The sequence below is a fragment of the Mustela lutreola genome, chromosome 12, assembly GCF_030435805.1.
Source record: "Mustela lutreola isolate mMusLut2 chromosome 12, mMusLut2.pri, whole genome shotgun sequence".
In the NCBI taxonomy this organism is placed as follows: Eukaryota; Metazoa; Chordata; class Mammalia; order Carnivora; family Mustelidae; genus Mustela; species Mustela lutreola.
Genome location: NC_081301.1, coordinates 43,233,940 through 43,250,073, shown reverse-complemented (window position 1 = coordinate 43,250,073; position 16,134 = coordinate 43,233,940). Strand labels below are relative to the sequence as shown.

The window sequence follows — 16,134 nt, the reverse complement described above, 5'->3', positions numbered from 1 at the left end:
GCAGCCAAGTACGCAGCAACAAGGGGCACCTGGGTGGCTCAGTCGGTTAAGCACCCAACTCTTGGTTTCAGTTCAGTCATGATCTCAGGTCACGATCTCAGATCTGTGGATTGAGCCCCATATCCTTCACGTCAGGCTCTCTGCTCAGTGGGGAGTCTGCCTGAGAATCCTCTAGCTCTGCCCTCACCTCCTGGGCCCCCGGCCCCTCAAAAAAATAAAACTTAAAAAAAAAGAAGCAGCAACAAGGTAGCCATCTGCAAGTCAAGAAGAGAGGCCTCAGAGGAAACCAAACTTGCCAGTACCTTGATCTTGAACTTCCAGCCTCCAGAACCATGAGAAAATCCATTTCTGTTCTTTAAATAAGTCAACCAGTCTACGGTATTTTGCTATGGCAACCCTAGAAAGCTAATGCAAACAGCTCTGGGAGAAAAATGATAAATACAAAGAGAGAAAGCAAAAATAGCAAAAGCTTAATGTTGCTTATTTCATTCTATGATTCTTTTAATTTTTAGGTAAATTTAAAACTTTCCAAAATTAAAAGGTTTATATTAGCATCCAAAAACTCTGGGCATTTTTTTTATCATCACAATAGTCAAATTTTATGTACCTTTATAAAATGAACCACCTATCTCATTTGTGAAATTAGACAATTATCAATCTGACATTAATAGATACTAGAAGAATTTCAAGTGTTCTAAACCACTAAAATAATACCTGGTAGCGTAAGTACTTAGTAAATAGTGAGTATCACTAGTAGTAAATTCATATTCCAAATGGGCGATGGGATTCTGCTTCAGGCTGCATCACTGTTGTCATACATGTACGAGTAGTAGTTTAAGAAAATCACCCTAATCCTGAAAGCAATTAACTGTATTCTCATATATTCCAAAAGGACCAATCATTACAAGTAAACAAATCAATTCTGTTAAATCATTTTCTATAAATACAACACAGAAAAACAATCACATTGTTGGGGTAAGAAATTATGGAAGGAACAACAAAGAAATTCTGAAATGGAAATGAAAGTTTTTAACTTACTGACTGACTAAATCAGATCCCATCTTAGCGCCATCATCTGCTTCCTCTTCCATATCAGAGTCCATACCATTGTCACCTTATAAATAAAATAAACTATTGAAAGCAGGCTTATAAAATGTCAGAACAATATAATAACTACACAAATTGCCATCTATAAAAGTGACACAGATTCAAGAACTTAATAGTTGTTGAAAGATGACATTTTTAATTGCTTATATTTAAAATGAGTTCTTTCAAGGTGCCTGGGTGGCTCAGTCCTTAAGTGTCTGCCTTCAGCTCAGGTCATGGCTCCAGGGTCCTGGGATGGAGTCCCACATCGGGCTCCCTACTCAGTGGGGAGCATGCTTCTCCCTCTCCCACTCCCCCTGCTTGTGCTCCCTCATTTGCTCTGTCTCTCTGTGAAATACATAAAATCTTAAAAAAAAAAAATTGGTTCTTTCAATGCCTTATTAGGTATTTCTCAATGCCTTCCAGTTATCTATGTCATAAATATATACATATACACATACAAAAAAACATGTGTGTATATATGTACTTATAGACTACAACCAAATGTGTACAATTATTAGCAAAGTTATAAATTCCATTAAAACGGGGCGCCTGGGTGGCTCAGTGGGTTAAGCCGCTGCCTTCGGCTCAGGTCATGATCTCAGGGTCCTGGGATCAAATCCCACATCGGGCTCTCTGCTCAGCAGGGAGCCTGCTTCCTCCTCTCTCTCTGCCTGCCTCTCTGCCTACTTGTGATCTCTCTCTGTCAAATAAATAAATAAAATCTTAAAAAAAAAATGTAATTAAAAAAAATTCCATTAAACCATTTTATTTTTTTTAAAGATTTTAAGTAATTTCTACACCCATGTGGGGCTCAAATCACAGCCCTGAGATCAAGAGTCAGTTCACTCTACCAAGTGAACCAGCCAAGCGTGCACATTAAAATATTTTGCATTTAAAAAAGATATCTCTGGAAATCTAAAGTCTCCATTTTTTTGCTTCTTCTCTTGTAATGCTAATGCTATAATCCTTGTACAGTTCCAAAAGAAAAAAAAAAGTCTGAAAATCTAAAATTCTGGGGCGCCTCAGTGGCTCAGATGGTTAAGCGTCTACCTTTAGCTCAGGTTGTGATCTCCAGGTCCTGGGATCAAGTCCCACATCAGGCTTCTGGCTCAGCAGGGAGTATGCTTCTCCCTCTCCCTCCACCTCTACCCCTGCTCTTGCTTTCTCTCTGTCTCTTATCAAATGAATAAAAACCCATAATTTAAAAAAAGAAAATCTAAAATTCTACAGGTAGTAGCATCACAAAGAAGAGTTATAGTTTAGGCAGAGATAAATATAGGCAAATTGCAAAAATTCTTCCAACTCCACAGCCAGGTCTTATTAGAGCAAAAGCAGTATGCAATGGGCAATTACAAGCAATAGTAATGTAAAGCATAACATAGAAAATTATTTTTAGAAAAGCCATCTCAATAATTAATGCTTTTTTACAGCATTTGGGTAAAATTTTTTATTTCATTTTTATTTATACAAACTTATGCTCTTACCTTTGATTATATTTAGTTTGAGAAAATGAAATACAGATCAAAAAGTCTATTCTTGAAATGTTATTCTGCTAAGTAAGCTTTATTTCAAAGCACAAAGAGAAGTAAAATTACTCAATGACTACCCAGTAATGAAATTAAACTAACAATCAAGAAAAGAAAGAGTAACTTAGGACTTATGCTAGATATATGTTAAATAATAAGTTACCAGAGTTTAGAAATCCGTATTCTTACCCTCGAGAATCTTCAAGATTTTTTTTTCAGATAGAAGCTCTAACTGTTCTTGGCAGAGTTTTTTAATTTCTTCTATTGAACAGTTCTAAAGAAAATGACATTAAAAATATACACTTACGTAATATAGTGCCAGAGTAAACTAGAAAACAGCAATCCTAAAAAAAAGTCTGGTTAGCAAACTCTTAAAATAAGACAAATTAAAAGCCACATAAATCTTTCCATGAGATAGTATCTGAAAAACTGTCAATAACATGTAATTGTTGTAATTTATAGACATTTGATGAGAATAAAGTATCATATTTATTATGAAAGAACTAAAGAGAAGTGAGGTACCCAGATATTCTTAACAGCAGCCTAGTTTTTAGGTAATTCCTCTAAAGATTTAAATACTCAAGTGCTGGCTTTATACATCTTAGATCTTCCACACCCTATTTCCATTAGAATACCATAAATAAATAAATGAAAACATTTGTGAATTTAGTGAAATGTAAGCTTCCACCAACCAATACTGTGTATTGTTACATAGTAGAATATTATTTCTTAAGACACCAGAGTCATTATATCTCTAATTTTGTTATTAAAATGTCCTGCATTTAAAAGAATTATTTCTAAAAGGCTAATAAGTTCCTTACCTAAACACAGTATACTGCTCCATTTTTTCTTGGCAAACTTAAATAACAAGGGCTTTTATACTTCTCTAAGATCCCACTTTTTAATCTTTTTGAAGTAGCTTGAGTTGAAAACATCCAATTATGATTTACATGAAGTAAAATGACTACTATAAAAAAGATGTTTGTAGGGGCGCCTGGGTGGCTCAATGGGTTAAAGCCTCTGCCTTCAGCTCAGGTCACCATCCCAGGGTTCTGGGATGGAGCCCTGCATGGGGCTCTCTGCTCAGCAGGGAGCCTGCTTCCCCCCTCTCTCTGCCTGTTTGTGATCTCTGTCTGTCAAATAAATAAATAAATAATCATTTAAAAAATAAAAGGTGTTTGTATATTTCTATATATGTATATAATCCAATAATATATGTGATGAAGTACCTTTAACACATCAGGAAGCATCTTCTGTAACTTTTTCTCGCCTATGATACAGAAACACTGCTGAAGCATTTCTTTTTTGTCTGATATATAGAAACTAACTGGCTTTAATGACACAGTCAAGTCCAGTCCACCTTCTTCAAGGTCACTGTGCTCTGCCAAGAATAATTCTTTTTCCAAAGTTGGCAAAAGGTATTTGGTATCCTAAAATTAAAAGAGACAAAGAACCATTAAATAAAGGAGTGTGTATATGATGTCATACATTTACATTTAGTAACTACTACATTAAACATTTCCAAATTCTTTGTTTGCATAAATAAAGCCAGTAAAAAGTATATTTAATTTTTAGTATCTTTTGATCTTACTGTCCCTACTACAATTAATCCGGTCAACTGATACAAAGTGAAGAGATGATCTCAGGACACACAAGTGAAAATATACTAAATATTTTTTAAAAAAAGGAAATATACTCAGTATTGAGTGACTGCCTATAATTTTAGACTGCTGAACAATTAGGGTAATCTTCTAGCATGTCACTCAACCCAAAACTTTATGCATGCATTGTTTGCTTCTGAAATTCATAAAAAGAAATAGGATGGCGGCAAAAATGCTGAAAACCACAATTAAGAAATATTACTGCTTACTAGGAGCTACACACATTGTTAAAACTGCTATGTAATTTAATCATATTCAAAGTAGCCAAATCATTTAAGACATTTCTGTCAATTTGACCTCCTATCGCCCAAATATATCCAGTCTGTCTAAATCTACTGCTATAATTCTGGTCCAAGGTGCCATCATCTTTTGCCTAGATTACCTCAACAGTTACTTAACTGGATGTCTTGCATCTAATCTGAGTTCTTTCCAATCTGTTTTGCATACTGTTCCTAGAATAGATTCTATAAAATATACATATACCCATCCTCTTTATTAATAACTTCTTGATGACTCTGCACTCATCTTAGGGTAATAAAGCCTAACTGATCCAACATGTTCATTGTTTATGCTACAAACACAACAACCTTCTTTGAATTACTCAAATATAACCTGATCTTCCTTCACCTCATTCAGGCAGGGCTTTTGTACGTATCACTCTGCCTAAGACAGCCTTTCCTCCCCACATCCCCCTAATACTATACTCCTAAAATTAACAAATTCAGATATCAATTCAAAAGTCATCTCTTCAAGAAAATATTCCCTGACTATATAGTTCAAGTAGGTTTCTTTATTATATTTTCCAATAGAGTTGTTTTAAAAGTGACTTAAAAACACACCAATTTTAAAGAATACTATGACAATTAGGCTGAAAAAGTAAAGGTTAGATCTCATTTTAATGGTTCACAAAGTAAGTAGTGAGGATATAGAGAAACTGGACATCTCACACACTGCTAGTAGGAACAGAAAGCAGTACAACTGCTTTGAAAAAAGTTTGACAGTTCCTTAAAAAGTTATATGACCCAGGAATCCCATTCCTAGATATGCATCCAAGAGAAATGTAACCACACACCTGCACAAAAACCTGTACACAAATATTCATAGCGTTATTCATAATAGCTAAAAGATGGCAACAATCCAAATGTCCATCAAGTGACAAATGGAAAAACCAATTGTGGTATAACCATACATTGAAATATTATTCCATTCATATAAAATGTCCTGAGCAGGGAAATCCATAAATCTATACAGAGAGGAAGTAGTTACTGCCAAAGGAGTGAGTATTGCAGATGATAATTGAAAGGTACACACTGGGTTTCTTCTGGGGTAATGGAAATAAACTAACTATAGTGATTGCTGAACAACTCCATTAATATGCTCAAAACCAGTGAACTATATATTTGAAACAAGTGAATTGTATGGTATATGAATTACAACTCTACAAAGCTGTTACCAAAAACAGCATCAATAGTAAGAGGAAACACAATATACACCAGATGTAATGGCACTCTCAGAATTCTGAGATGTTGGGGAGCTGGGTGGCTCAGTGGGTTAAGCCTCTGCCTTCGGCTCAGGTCATGATCTTAGGGTCCTGGGATCGAGCCCCACACTGGGCTCTCTGCTCAGTGGGGAGCCTGCTTTCCCCCTCTCTGCCTGCCTCTGCCTACTTGTGATCTCTGTCTGTCAGATAAATAAATAAAATCTTTAAAAAAAAAAAAAAGAATTTTGAGTTGTTAATCTATATGCCTAATACAACGACGTCTTTTTTTCTTCTTCACAAATTAGAACTAGGGTTTAGTTCTGCCTGAAAATATTATTAATTAATTTTAAAAAATTAAAAAAACTCTACCAGACTCACTGAGCGATAAACGCAAATAGTCCAGTTCTAATAAAGCTTTAGGAAAAAGATTAAAACTATTCTGGAACACATCCCCAAAATGCAAAACTTTCCAAATCAATCCATAATCTCGATACCAAAACCAGACAGGATAACTACAAAAATAAAAACTGTAAGCTGATTTAATTTAGGAACATAGACACCAAGTAAGAATACTGAATTCCAGCTGAGTACAGTAACCAAACCAATAAACCAAACAGGGTCTATCCCAAGACTGCAAAACAGTTCAACATGAGTTAATTTACTAAGTTATTAAAAATTACATTTTCAGATTAAAAGAGGAAAATTATGTGATCATCTCAACAGAATGCCATAAAAGCATCCAATAAAACTCTACAACCCTCAGTGAACTAGGAATTGAAGAAAATGTCCTTAACTTGATCAAAAGAATCTTTCATGATCTTTGACAAATGTACTTTTGGATGGAACATTAGAAGTGTTCCCAATTAAAAAAACAAATGAGAAAAAAATGCCTACCACTGCCTCTGTTCAACACTACACTAAGTCTTCATTAAAGTAAAAGTACAAAAAACAAGAAGTATTAGCAGTGAAAAAAAGAGACAAAATCCCCTGTTTGTATAAATTTCTAAGCCAATTTTAAACTAGTAATTAATAGTGTCACTAAATACAAGAAAATACATAAAAATAAATGGTTTTCTAAAAAAAATAATAGTTTTCCGTGCTTCCACAGCTCCCAATTTAAAGGTGTAATCTTTAAAAATACTAGAAGAAAACAAAAACTAGTTTTAGGATAGGTTGGGAGGTTGGAAAGATCTTTCTAATCATACAAAACTTCAGTACACCATAGACAAAGTTACAGTAACATTTGCAATATACCTTACACAGAGAGTAAGAACACAGACCTTAAATAGATTCAGAACTTTCTAGTAAAAAGCTCAAAATAACCAAAAAGAAAAATGGCCAGAGAATATATTTATGCAACTTACATGCGGAGGAATCAAATGGCAAATAAAAATATTAAAATATTTATATATATAAAATATTATAAAAATATTTAAAATATTAAAATGTTCAATCTCACTGTTAATCAGGAATATATAAATCAGAACAAATAAAATATTAATTTCACCCATTAAGCTTATAAATTTTTCAAAAATGGATATAGTGATTATTTGCAGAAACTGGTATTCTTTTGTAATGTTTAGACTATACACCAGTAAAATCTGTTTTGGAAAGTATTTGGTGGTACCTACCAAATCTTTTTAAATGCATAAACTTTGACCCAGCAATTTCACTTCTAAGATTCTATCCTCAAGTACTTGTTGCCAATATATACGTACAATGGTTCATTTTCACATTATCTCTGTAACAGCAAGAAAACTAAAAATCTAAATAGTCATCAATAAAGATAAAATGGAATATACTGCAGTCACTAAAAAATAAGACAATTATCTAATTCAATGGGGGTAGTATCACAATAAAGCTTATATGTAAGACCTTAAATACACAAACTTAACAAGAGCTAATGAAGATGCTGCCTAGCAAATAAAGGGGAGGCTTAAACAGAGACTCTCATGCTTTCTCTTTTATTTCTGTGTTGTATAACTTTTATGTATTCACGCTTTTGTTATAATATAAGCAAACAGCTTTTTTTTTTAAAGGTGGTATTTTGGTAGATCGACGGAGTGTAAAAAACATGGCTTTTGTATCAGATATTGGTTTCAAAATGTAGGTGTTACTAACAAACTGTGACTGTGGGTAAACTTCATTAATTTCTCTGAACCTCAATTTTCTCATCCTGTAAGGCGGAGTTAATCATAATCTACTAAAAGGTGAAGCTAAAGAAAGAATAAGCGGCGGCTCTCAAGGGCACTGAAGCCTAGCTCCCGACCCATACTTTTCAGGTCGACTGCTGCTGGAGTGGAAGGGGCCAAAAGCTAGATGAGCCAGATGATCAGCAAACCCAGAAAGTTTAAGTTAAAGGCATGGGAGTGTGCGGGTCACCGGTATTTAGGCACATGAACCTCAAGGAGGGGTGGAACCCTGGGACCGTAGCACTAAGTGAGCTACAGTAAGAGCCCACCCGTCGTCACCAAATTCCGCTCCCCGCCCGTCTTCCTCGGAGAACGCAGCTGCTCCGAGAGCCTCGAGAAGGGCGCGCACGCACCTGCTGCAGGGACCCGGAGACGCTGGAGGATGAGTCAGTGCTCCTCCGCTTCCGGCGCTCGCTGCGCTCCACGCTGCTCCCGCCCCAGCAGCTGCCTCCACTCCCACCGCCTGTGACACTTCCACTGAAGCTGGTGTTCCCACAGCAGGTGACGCTCCCGCAGCCGCTGGTACTCCCACAGCCGCTGGTGCTTCCACTGCCGCTACTTGCTAGGGCGGGCACCAAGTCCGGCGCCGGGAGCGCCGCGGCCGCGTCCTGACCGCTGCGTTTGCGCCGCTTCTCCCGGGAAGACTTCTTCCCCGTCATGATCCCCCCGCTGCAACCATCGGGCGAAAGCCCGCCGTCTCTGAAGCTACCCAAACCCCGCTGTGGCGGCGACTAGGGGCGGTGAGCACTGGCGTCGCAGATTGTGCGTCACTTCCGGCCTCGTCGCAGAGGCCGGAAGGGGTTCCTGGAGGGCGTGCCTGGCAGCAACTGCGCTGCCCAGCGAGAAGTGGAGGTTGGCTTGAATTTGCTGGAGGACTAACAGGTTGTCTTGAGCGAAGGTTTCTGTGTCTTTCTGCAAAGGACGGAAGGTGGAGCTTTACCGTAGCACTTTGGCTTATTGATTCCTCTTTTCAGATTTTGTCCAATACACATACACAGTAAGGTATGGTGTAGTTTTTGTTTTGTCTTCCAGTGTTTATTCGTGACACTAAAATGTTGTAACAATAAGAAGAACTGGGGGGAGAGGGCGCCTGGGTGGCTCAGTGGGTTAAGCCGCTGCCTTCGGCTCAGGTCATGATCCCGGGGTCCTGGGATTGAGTCCCACATCAGGCTCTCTGTTCAGCGGGGAGCCTGCCCCCCCCCCCCCGCCTGCTTCTCTGCCTACTTGTGATCTCTCTCTGTAAAATAAATAAATAAAATCTTAAAAAAAGAAAAAAAAGAAGAAGAACTGGGGGAAAGTGTCATTAACATCATCACCGGGGCACATTTTTTGAAGTGTATTTTAGGGAATTACACAGAAGTAGGCTTTTGTGCTTCTTTGTTTTTCCCCATTAACACTAGTTTTTAGGCATGTTTCCATTTCACTTCTAAAGGCACTTGGGTCTAGTATTTCACCATATTCTTTCTCAATTTATTTAATACTTGAATGCTGGCATTAGCTGTTGCCAAACTGTTACATTTCACAATAATGCAGCTATGAACAGCTTTAAAAAAATTATTCGTTTCTTTATGGCATTTTGTCCCCCTGAAACAAATTTATGAGCTCTCTCTTTTTCTTTTTTCCTAAGATTTCATTTATTTCTTTGAGAAAGTGAGTGAGTGAGCACACGAGCAGGTGTAGACTAAGAGGGAGAAGCTCCATGACACAGGGATTCATATCAGGACCCTGGGATCATGGCCTGAGCCAGGGGCAGATGCTTAACTGAGTCATCCAGGTGCACTGCACATTATTTTTCTCGTCCTAGTTAACCAGATTTCTTTGAAGAAAGATGAAGCTAATATAAAATGTCACCTGTACACTGAAACCTTAAATTTTTTTCTAGTGTATAATAGAGTTTTAACTAGATTTTAATTCAAGTATAATTAATGTACAGTGTCATATTAGTTTCAGCTGAATAATGTAATGATTCATCAATCTCCACATCTCCTACCTATCTCAGCCGTTCAACAACTATTTAATAAATGTGTAAAACAAACCAGATGCATGGGTAATTACAGCCCTGTGAAAACCTCTGTTTCTACCCCCTGGCTCCACCCTTAGTATTGCCTTCTAAGATAAATGCTGAGACTGAGCATATTATACTCTTGGATGTTTTGTATTGGCCTCATTAAGTATCACACCTGAAAGGATTGAAAGTATTATGTTCATAGACAGAATAAGCACATAAAATTAATAACATATAATGTTTGTAACCTTGTTGTGGGGTGAATTGTGCTCCCCCATTTATATATTAAAGTCCTAACCTCAAATATGTCTATACTTGGAGATAGGGCCTTTAAGAACATAATTAAAGTTAAATGAAGTCACGAGGGTTGAGGCTCTAATAAGGTAAAACAAAACTGGTGTCCTTGAAGAGATACTAAAGATCTCTTTCTCCCTCTCCCTGGTCTCCTTCCACCCTTCCGTCCTTTCCTCCAGCCCCACCCTCCCCCCGCGCGAGCACACAGAGGAAACGTTAGTGTGAAAAGGGAACCGAACCAGCTGTCTACAAACTAGAGAGATCTCATCAGAGATCAACGTTGACTGCACCTTGATCTTGGGACTCCTAGTCTCAAGAACTGTGAGAAAATACATTTCTGCAGCTTAAGCCACCCAGTCTGTGACATTTTGTTATGACAGCTTGTGATGACTGAAATAAACCTAAGATGGTATGTATTAGCCTGGATAAAACTAGTTGCATATTAATTCCTGGGTGCATATTTTTCTCTTATAAAATCAGTTGAGAAGCTTCTTGGTTTCTACCTCATTCTATAGCAACCTGACCAACAGTTCTGATATTTCTTTGGCTGGAACAGAAGCCAGGGAACTGCCAACTAGATAGCTGAAGAATTTACCCATTTCGCAGATGAATCCCACTCTTTGTCCACTCTTCCATATTCTTGTTCTAGAATACAAAGGCATTGTTTGACCTCTGATGATGAGTACAAAATAGACAAAACCCACGCCTTCATTAGCTTATATTCTAGTAGGGAGAAGCAAACAAACAGACAAACAAAAAACCCCACAATATTCTTCCATCCTCACTCTGGCATTCAGTGTTCTTCTTACTCTGCTTTATTTTTTTAGTGCTGCTCTTAACACCACTACACACGCATCTGTTTGTGTCCTTTCACTTGAATATAAGCACCATGAAAGCAATGACTTTGTGTTATTCACTTCTCTATTCCCACTACCCAAGTGCCCTTAATAAAATATTTCTCATAGTTGGTTCTTAATAAAAAATTTGTTGCATAAATGAGTGAAACATAGTTTCAGATGGAGAACCAGACTTATCCAGGATTATATGACCTCAGTAAATTATGAGAGTAAAAGTACCCAGTGAAATTAATGGCCAGAAATTCCTTAATTAAAGGAGGTCAGTAGGAGCTTTTCTGGGAATAGTTCAGTGTTCCTTCATCACGTGGCGGAGAGATTTAGCTAGAGGGACTCAGTTGCTGCTGTAACCTGGCAGTCACATGGGCTTTGGAGCTATAGTTGCAAATAGCTTTCTAACAGAAACTAGATAGTTCTACATGGAGCTCTGCCATGTTTGCATGGCAGGGACAGGGACAGGGACTTTGACTCAGGGTGGGAACATGTCATAGACATATCACGAGGGTGTTTGGCTTAAAGTCAGATGTCATTGTCTATTTAGGTTAAACCATGTGAAATTACCTTTTTTGGAGGTCAAAACTGATTGAATGTTGACAGTTTCATATGTTCAACATAATATTATAGAGCTGAAGAGACCCAGCATTGAACACTGTTACAGATTTAAAGCTCAGCAAATGAATGCAGGACTGCTTTTCTGTCCTGGAACAAATACAGGGGAGGGTGGACAGAGATTGGAATTTACATGCCCTTTTTGTAACTGCTCTTCAGCAACTCACTCAACATTGATCACAAAGATCAGCCTGGGATATGTATGTACTAACGCTAGGGCCAATCAGTACGTCTTTGGAATTTATAAATAGACACTAGGTGAGCAATTCAGCCTTCCACTTAAATGAACCTAAGGAAATTACCTCTAGTTGTCATATTCTCTCTCTTGTGAAGGTCAACAAAAGATACTTACTGAAACAAGACACAAAGTCCTATTACTGTCATTTTCATATCAGTGAGCCAACAATTCTCTTCTCTTTTATTAAGTTGCTCTGGTTTCTGTCCTGTATCTTCTCCAATACACTGTTAGTTCTAATGAACAGAGGCTGTGTATTATATATCCTTGTAATGTCACCACCTAATACAGTGTGTGGCACGTGCTAGAGATGCAGTGTTAAATTCTGAACTGAGAAGTTCAGGATTCATACAGAGCTTCTTTTCAAATCACCTCTCGTAAATTGCATTAAGGGCCCCGTTTCTTCACCTCTCCCTGTATTCATGCTCTTTGCTATGTAATTTGGCAGTGTCCTTCCACTTGAGGCAAGACACATAATTCTCTGCTTTTGGAGTTGACCATATGACTTAATTTGGCCAACGGGATGTTAGCAGATGTGTAGCAAGAAAAGTGTCAAAAACAAATCCCCCCAAAAAACAAAAACAGGGGCTCTTGGGTGGCTCAGTTGGTTAAGCGTCTGCCTTTAGCTCAGGTCATGATCTCAGGGTTCTGGGATCAACCCCCGCATCAGGCTCCCTGCTTGGTGGAGAGTCTGCTTCTCCCTCTGACCCTCCTCCCTGCTTGTGTTTGCTCTCTCTCTTTGTTTCAAATAAATAAATAAAATCTTTAAAAAACAAAAATAGGGTACCTGGCTGGCTCAGTCAGTAGAGCATACAGCTCTTGATCTCAGAGTCATGAGTTCAAGCCCCACTTTAGGCTTGGATCCTACTTAAAAAATAAACAGAACAACAAAAAACAAACAAACTTGTGATGGTTCACTCTTGTGCTTCCACCATCACCAGGAAAATGATATAATCAGGTTGGCAAACTGGTCCCAGGAGAGAGATAAGAGACAAATAGAGCTCAGCTGCCCAGCTAAAGCAAAGAGTCAAGCCTAGCCTAGAGCAGAGTCCTCCTCCAACTTACAGACATGAATGAGCCCAATCAGGATCAGCAACCTCTAACCTTGTAACTTCTTAGGTAATTTTTTAAAAAGATTTTTATTTATTTATTTGATAGAGAAAGAGTAGGCACAGAGGCAAAGAGGCAGGCAGAGAGGAGGAAGCAGGTTCCCTGCTGAGCAGAGAGCCTGATGCAGGACTAGATCCCCAGGACCGCTGAGATCATGACCTGAGCCGAAGGCAGAGGCTTTAACCCACTGAGCCACCCAGGTGCCCCTTCTTAGGTAAATTAATGGCATTGTTGTTGTTAGTTGTTGAACAGTACTATGGTGGCTATAGTTAACTGATAACGCACTTTTCCTTTTCTGTATTTCTCTGCCAGCCATGAGAAGGGTCTTCAACACCAGCTTCATGTTGCCCGAGTCACTATTCAGTGTCATGGGCAGTAGTATGGGCAGATATAATTCTTTTTTTTTTTTTTTTGAAGATTTTATTTATTTATTTGACAGAGATCACAAGTAGGCAGAGAGGCAGGCAAAGAGAGAGAGAAGCAGGCTCTCTGCCGAGCAGAGAGCCCGATGTGGGGCTTGATCCCAGGACCCCGGGATCACGACCTGAGCTGAAGGCAGAGGCTTTAACCCACTGAGCCACCCAGGCACCCCTGGGCAGATAATTCTTAAATTCCAACAGAAACACCTTAATATTTCATAGCGAGGTTTTGTGGCATTATAGAAAGTTTAAATAAAGTGTAAGGATATTTGTGTTCAAAGTTCCAAACAACAAACTTTGCAAAACAGCATCAGGATTTTGATACCCCCACCCATGGGCATTTTTTCTCCCAGTAGCAATAAAATGAAATGCTTTTTTTCTCTTCTAAATGTCCTTTGTATAAAGCAGTGACTTTTTTTTTTTTTTTAAGATTTTATTTATTTATTTGTCAGAAAGAGAGGAGCGAGAACGAGCACAGGCAGACAGAGTGGCAGGCAGAGGCAGAGGGAGAAGCAGGCTTCCTGCCAAGCAAGGAGCCCGATGTGGGACTACTCGATCCCAGGACGCTGGGATCATGACCTGAGCTGAAGGCAGCTGCTTAACCAACTAGCCACCCAGGCATCCCAAGCAGTGACTTTTTATTGTTAAAGAAGATGGTAGCCTTGTATTATCTGTGAAAGCAATGCTTGGTAAGTACTCATTATGTGGCAGACATTTCACATATTTTATTCTTCCACTTTATAAAATCCCAATGTACCTTTGATTAAACTGAGCTGAGATCAAGCATCTTGACTTAATTCAATAACAAAATGCCATTGAGATGTATGCCTTTTTAACCTCAAAGCAAGTACTCTTTCACGGGTTCTCTTACTATTGAAAATTTTAAATGATGTACAAATATGTAAACATTTATTGAATTTTTTAGCTCCTTTGGAGACACAAAAATGAAATTTGTTTGAGAGCTTATTTTAGGCAACCTTCTGTTCTATGTATGAAGCATACATGCCACTACTAGCCATAGTTGCTGTTATAATGAAGTGAAGTGGCTACCGCAAATTCCTATTTTTCATGTTGATAACCAGCTTTGCCAACATCATTTATTAAATACTATTCTCCATTGTTTTGTTACTGGTGACTTGTTACTTGACCTCTTTCAGTTTCTTCAACTTATAAAATTACTAACAGTACTTACCACATAGGGATGAGGATAAACCTGAAACTAATATAAAGTAATTATTTAATGCATGCTATAATTTACTTAAATTTTTGTTTTTTGCAATGTTACTTAACTGGGTTGGTTTATATTCAGTTACAAACAATTGTGTAAGCATTGCTATATCATACGCCTTTACATCTGACTGAAGTATCATTGCCATTTGAATGTTTTACTTTTCTGATTTATAACAGTGTGTTCAGGAGTCCCAAGATTCAAGTTTTAAGTCTCAGAATCTCTTATTAGGCCTAGGACCAGTATCAGCCACCAACTTTACAGAAGGACATTAGTTGGCATTCTCCTCTTTAAAGCTTTCATTACTCACTGTATTCTAAAGACTCTTTTCCTCCATGAGAAGCATCAAAGTGGTTTACTTGTTGCCCTCCAAGTCAAAAATCCTCCACATCTGACTTGGATCTTAGTACCTCCAGAAAACAAGCACCAAAATCTGATTATCACTTAGAAAAATAAAATATAGAATGAAAAAACTTTTTAAAAAATATTCACCTGTCTCTGTGAAGATGGTCAGTAGGCCAGTTACACCGTTCTGTCCTCCTGACCTCCTTTAATTATTGCTAAGTAGAACATAAACTCTAAGGAAGCACAGATAAGATGCAATCAAGTAAAAAAAAAAAAGGACACACACCTATTAAGTATTCTTGCGACAATATTTTAATCTAACCAAATCTTTGGATTTAGCTTTTAGTTTATAGGAAATAGGTATGGCAGGCAAATTCTAAGGCGGCTCCCAGTGATCATTTCCTGATATTCACAGCCTGTATAATCCACTCTCCTTGAGTAATTCACTTCCAATCAATAGAATATCTTGATGTTAAGGGGGTGGCATGTTTGTGGTTAGACTATAAAAATTCTGACTTTGGTTCTGCTAGCAGACTCTCCCTTGCTGGCTTTGATGAAACCACTTGCCATGATGAAAAGCTGAAAAAACAAAAAACTGAGGGCAGGGGAGCCTGGGTGGCTCAGTTAAAGTGTCTGACTCTTGCTTTAGGTTCCAGTCATGATCCCAGGGTCGTGAGATCAAGCCTCACATAGGGCTCCACACTTGGCATGGAGCCTGCTTAAGATTTTCTCTTTCCCTCTTCCTGTCCCTCCCCACTCTAAAAAATAAATAATAAAAATAAAATAATAAATGAGGGAAAACATTTTTCAAATTTTTAAAAAAATATTTTATGTGTTTCAGAGAAATAATACAAGCAGGAGTTGGGGGGAGGGGCAAAGGGAGAAGCAGGCTCCCCGTCGAGCGGAGAGCCCAATGCAGGCCTGATCCAAGGACCCTGGGATCATGCCCTGAGCCAAAGGCAGACTGAGCCATGCAGGTGCCCCTGGAAAATATTCTTAAAACAAAACAAAACAAAAAAACTGAGGGCCACCTCCAGCCAATAGCCAATTAGGATTTTTAAGTCCTTAATCTAACAACTAGAAAAGA

At 38.2% G+C, this 16,134-nt stretch overlaps 1 protein-coding gene across 1 annotated transcript in view; it reads right to left on the bottom strand.

The window, feature by feature from the left end:
• The window catches only part of CAAP1 (caspase activity and apoptosis inhibitor 1), a 46,751-nt gene extending 38,040 nt beyond the window's left edge, over positions 1–8,711 (bottom strand). Inside the window, exons 1-4 of the mRNA XM_059142823.1 lie at positions 8,302–8,711; positions 3,845–4,045; positions 2,805–2,889; positions 1,039–1,114 (exon numbers count right to left, since the gene is read on the bottom strand). Coding sequence (XP_058998806.1) covers positions 1,039–1,114; positions 2,805–2,889; positions 3,845–4,045; positions 8,302–8,607 — 668 coding nt within the window. The 5' untranslated portion in view covers positions 8,608–8,711. The remainder of the gene's footprint in view (positions 1–1,038; positions 1,115–2,804; positions 2,890–3,844; positions 4,046–8,301) is intronic.
• Between the last annotated feature and the right edge of the window lie 7,423 nt (positions 8,712–16,134).